The 5,472-nt window shown below is 49.5% G+C and overlaps 1 protein-coding gene across 1 annotated transcript; it reads right to left on the minus strand.

Annotated features, from left to right (window-relative positions):
- Window positions 1-2,882: 2,882 nt before the first annotated feature.
- On the minus strand, window positions 2,883-5,467 carry LOC103583867 (transmembrane emp24 domain-containing protein 3-like; the record flags this gene model as incomplete). Its single annotated transcript, XM_008565064.1, has 2 exons — window positions 2,883-3,131; window positions 5,360-5,467. Coding segments are annotated over 2 exons (357 nt in total), but the record flags the coding sequence as incomplete, so codon positions are not given.
- Between the last annotated feature and the right edge of the window lie 5 nt (window positions 5,468-5,472).

Consider the following 5,472-nt stretch of genomic DNA (forward strand, 5'->3'; position numbering starts at 1 on the left):
ACACGGACTCTGGTTCAAGGTGGAGGGGTCAGAGCTACAGAAGTGGAAAGAATCACCTCTTTTGAGCCTGGGCAGGAGCAAAGACAAAGTTCTGAGATACACAAGGGAAGCAAAAATCACTTTTTTCCGGCAACAAAATCAAACTCCAGGAAAGAATTTCTCTACCAACCTACTTCATTATGCCTTTTTTCTACAAATTTGTTTTCCACTGGTTAAAGAGGGAAGTCTTTCAGCTCATTTTTCGGAGACTTACAAAATCTTCCGAATGGAGGCTGTTTCATCAGTGACCAACAGAACTCTCAAGAGTATCAATTACAAAAGGTCTTACACGCAATACACATCCTCAGCTGGACCTTCTAACAGCAGTCACACTGCTAAGCTCAAGCCCAATAGTGTCCAGTGGAACTTTCTATGCATGACACCTGTGACTACTGAGTACTGGAAATGTTGCTATAAGGCAAATGAGGAAGTAAATTTTAAATTTAGCGCCGGGAGTGGGCGTCTGGGCCGCGCCAGGCGATGGCCAGAAACCTACAGACTCCCCTGGAATCTGCCCGAATTCTCAGGAAGCCTGGAACACTTCACGTTTGACTTCCTTGAAGTAGCATTCTCCTGGCCCATGTCCCCTCCTTGGAGACTGGTCATCCAGAACTCAGGCCTGAGACAAGTCCTTCCAGCCCAAATCCCTGGCCTGAGCTCTGGTCACTATGGATCCTGTTCTTTCACCCTTTGCTGCCAGGAAACATGGCCTCTAGCCCAGCACTGTGCTGCAAGAAGTCTGGGGGGAAGTGAGATGGCAGTGTTGGCTAAAAGGGGGTCCATGCCAAGCAAATAAAAAAGGGCTGGTGAGAGGAATAAAAATTACACCTGGTAAATTTCACTGCTCGTCTCTTCATCTGGGAGGCCCTTCCTCCTCCAGTGCCAGACCAGCTCCTCGGCAACCTCTCACATTCTCACTTCTAAGCTAAAGCTCTCCCAATGAAGCCTTCCTGACAGTCTGGAAGAATTCACTGGTCCTTCCTCTGAGCCTCTGAGCCCATCAATCACAGCTCTGACCACATGCCCTGTGTCTAACTAACTGTTACAGGGCCACAGCCCTTGCAGTGCTCCCAACACCAGGGACAGCACCATCCATGCTGGTACCTCCCTGTGGCATAGTGCGCAGATTCAGTGAATACCCACGAGCTCTCGGAATCAGACACACACGGACTCTGGTTCAAGGTGGAGGGGTCAGAGCTACAGAAGTGGAAAGAATCACCTCTTTTGAGCCTGGGCAGGAGCAAAGACAAAGTTCTGAGATACACAAGGGAAGCAAAAATCACTTTTTTCCGGCAACAAAATCAAACTCCAGGAAAGAATTTCTCTACCAACCTACTTCATTATGCCTTTTTTCTACAAATTTGTTTTCCACTGGTTAAAGAGGGAAGTCTTTCAGCTCATTTTTCGGAGACTTACAAAATCTTCCGAATGGAGGCTGTTTCATCAGTGACCAACAGAACTCTCAAGAGTATCAATTACAAAAGGTCTTACACGCAATACACATCCTCAGCTGGACCTTCTAACAGCAGTCACACTGCTAAGCTCAAGCCCAATAGTGTCCAGTGGAACTTTCTATGCATGACACCTGTGACTACTGAGTACTGGAAATGTTGCTATAAGGCAAATGAGGAAGTAAATTTTAAATTTAATTTTCATTAATTTAATTTAAATAGCCAAACATAGATAGTGGCTACTATACTGGATAATGCAGCTCTAACCTCCAACTGATCAGGGAAAGTAGACAACTGGGCAAAAGAACCCACAGGATTTCATGAGTGTGTACAGAGGAATGGAGCCACCTCGGAGGGCAACCTAGAAGGTAAACTGGCCTCCCTGAAGACTCAAGATGCTCTGGCTTTGGTCTGAAACAAGTGGCTGTTCCTGTCTTACAGGTTTCCCTGGGCACTGACACTCAGTCACCTGACAAATACTTGGTGAGCTCCTTTCTATGCCACGCCTCATGCACTGGGGCACGGAGGATAGAGGTAAATAATACAGAGTCCTGGCCCTCAGGAGGCTCAGCCTGCACATGGGAGGGAAGGAGAAGCTTAAATAGCAGGAGAGAAGACCCATGAAGGCAGCTGGGATCAGTTATGACTAACCTTGAGAGCCATGGTGACAGGGATGATTATCTGTCCTCCCAAAATACCACAGTTTCTCTTCCACAGTGCGGAGTTGTTGCTAAGAGGCAACCACCCAACCAGGACTATATTTGCCAGCCCTCCTTCATCCAGATTTGCCACATAACAAGTTGTCACTAGTGGGACATGAGCAGAAGTGACGTGTGTGACTACCAGGCAAGGGCTTTTAGGAAGCAAGTGGGTCTTCTCGTTCTCTCCTTGTTTTGGTGGCTAGAGGCAGAGGACTCTGAAGCCCTACGGGAAGGCAGAAAGATGACAAGAAAGGGAGAGCCTGGACTCCTGAGTCACACTACGGAGGAAGGCTCCCCACCAGTCTTCTCTGTATTATTATGAGAATAAGCTTCAATTGTGTTAAGTGATTGATAGCTGGAGTTTGTTACAGCACCTTGTGTACCACACAAGTAGGACTTTGAGAGAGGCACGTGACAGAGTACTTGGAAAGTGGTACTGTGTGAAAGATGAGTGGGACTGAAGATTTAAGGCAGGAATGTCGGACGAAAGTACTGCAGGGATCTGGTTAAAGAACAGAAAGGAAGATCGGAAGGAGAACACAGCATTCTCCAGGACTGGATGTGAAGAAAGAGGCAAAGAAAGCAACGCTGAGACTTCCAGGCAGGGAGCTGGATGGACAACAGCCCTGCTCATCCACTGATACAGGAACCGAGGGGGAGGAAAACACTGTCACTACTAATGTCTACTCACCTGGGTGAGAGCAGTGACCCTGTTCCCCATGTCTGGGAGAATGGGGGGCTCGTCGCCCACTTGAAAGTCAAAGTAGACGGTCTTGTGAGAGAAGGTGGAAAACTCATTACTGAAGCAAAACTGATAAACGCCCTTGACCTCAGCCCGGTACGTGAAGCTGTCGTACTGCTTCTTGGTTTCCCTGTAGATGGTGTTCCCCAGAGGGTCCTCCACATAGCAGTCAACATCGTAGTGGCCTCCAGTGATGACCTGACAACCACAGAAAGTCTGTTACCAGAGGGGCAACCACCACTTACTAACTGCCAACAAGGCACTGTGATCAGACCCTACAAACATTTCTGACATTTAATCTGCACAACTTCCTAAGGCAGGTGCTGTAACGCTTCCCATTTTATGGAAGCTGAGCAAAAGTCAAGGTCACACTGCTTGAAAGTGACAGGGCTAAGATCTGAATCCATGTTCGCCTGACTCCCAAGGATTTGCTTGGCAAGAGTGCAATGAGCCTAATCCTTCCCATTTTACAAAAGAAGAAACTGAGGCTCCACAGTTACATAAACTGTACAAGGAGAAAATGGTAGAGCTGGGGCTGCTGGCTCTAGTGCCCACACACTCAACCACTGTGCTATTCCGCAGCATGAATGATCACATCCCAGGAGAGGAGGAAGATGAACAGAAAGGGATGCCCAAGAAAACTGTCTCAAGGCAACTCAATGCTGCTGCTTCTTTATCCTTGTTCAGTACTTAACACAAGACATGGAGCAAGTCACTTTTTCAGGACACTGCCACTCAGTAGCCATGTGACCCTGGACAGGTTACTTTACTCCCTGAGGATGTGTCTTCATCTCTAAAAGGGGGATAACAGGACCTATCTCACAGGGTTGTGGTAAGGATTCAATGAGGTATCACATCTAAAGTGGTTAATAAAGTGTCTGACTCAGCAAGTGCCCAACAATTGCCAGACAACTACTGGACAATCCTCAGACTGTGAACTGGCCATGCAGGGGTGATGGTGGAGAGGCAGGGTTAGATCTGAAGCCATCCCACAGTGAGAACAGGTGAAGTGCATGCTGCACCTGCGTCTTCTCCCTTCCAATAAGAGACAGCAGCCACCGAGCAAGTGCCACTCTTGGCATACTGGATGGGCCTAGTAACCTTTAACAATATTATCACTCATTGAATGCAAGGAGAAGACAAATATAGATTGAAGAGTTCATAGAATCAGTATCAGAGGTGAACATCATTGTCCTTAGGAATCATTCAGTTCAAACCCTCATAAACATAAAAAAAGTAAGACCCACACAGGGCAAAATCACACAAGTGGTCAACAGCTATAACCAAGGTACATACATCAAAGGACACAGTCAACAGCCTCCATCAACTTCCAAACTTAAAGTTTACTCTTTATCCAGTTAAAAGTTACTAGACCCGTTCAGAAAGCGTTGCATGAAACAGTGAGCATCGTTTTGCTAGTGGCGTTATGCTGGACACCCCCTGGCAGGGAATACCTGCCCTGGCAGTGACCAAATGACCTCTCAGGCCTGTCATTGCACCTAGTTTCCCTGTGTAGCACAAGCACATGCACAATTTGCATATTGTCCACACAGATATGAAACTGGGCCAATCAGTGACAGAAACTACACGTTTGTGTCTCCAAGCACAAGCCTCCTCCAGTGCTTCTAACCACAGAGGGGCCGGTCAAATAGCTTGCCTCCATTCTACTGCCTTTTCATTTCTGGACAGCCTGCCAGCAAGTGTCCACCAGCAGACGGCTGAGTGTGATGCCCACTCAGCCCCCAGCTCACTAAACCTTAGGGGCAGACCCCGCACCCAAGACCTGCTCCAGGCAACTGTGAACCATGAGATTTCTCCTTGGAGAAGGGAGTGCAGGGGCTGGGCTTTTCTGAGCCATATGGCAAGAGCCAAGTCTTGCAGCCACACCACCTCTCCTTGTAAATAAATGTTGCCAGAGCTCAAAGGCTGCCTAAAACCTCCTTTCCAAAGCGCCCATTCTCACCACTGCTATGCTCACTCCGACTACAACTCTAACGCTGGAGGGGGAGCGGGGGAATAAAACTATGAACCCCTGCCTCTCGCCGCCATTTTTCAGTACCCGCAGAGACAAGCCGGTCCAAGAGACCCGGGACACACTGACAGCCTGTGTCCCGATGATCAGAATTGGCGCCCGTTAGAGTCGAAGGGACCTGGGGAGGTCGTTCCGGCCAGCTCCCCGGGATGCGGGACCCGCCCCGGGCATCCCACCCAGGACAGCCACCTGCGGCGCTGACCACCTCCCCGGCCAGCCCGGCCTGTCTCGGGCGGGCTCTAACTGATCCAAACGTTCCTTCCCCGGGCGAAGTCAACTGGCTTCCATGACTCCCACCGCCCCGCAATTTCTTAGGCAAATTCCAGCCACTCTGGTCAGGATAAGACGTGGAAGGGGGCGGGAGAAGGGAGCGCTGCGGGCCGCCCCGCCTCACCTGGTAATCCAGGGAGAACTTCACGCCCTGCTCCACCTCCTCGTGGAAGCACTGCCTGGAGTTGTCCGGCAGCTCGAAGGTGAGCTCGGCGCCCCGCGGCCGCTGGGCCCCGA

The sequence above is a fragment of the Galeopterus variegatus genome, unplaced genomic scaffold (genome assembly GCF_000696425.1).
Source record: "Galeopterus variegatus unplaced genomic scaffold, G_variegatus-3.0.2 Scaffold29547, whole genome shotgun sequence".
Taxonomy (NCBI): Eukaryota; Metazoa; Chordata; class Mammalia; order Dermoptera; family Cynocephalidae; genus Galeopterus; species Galeopterus variegatus.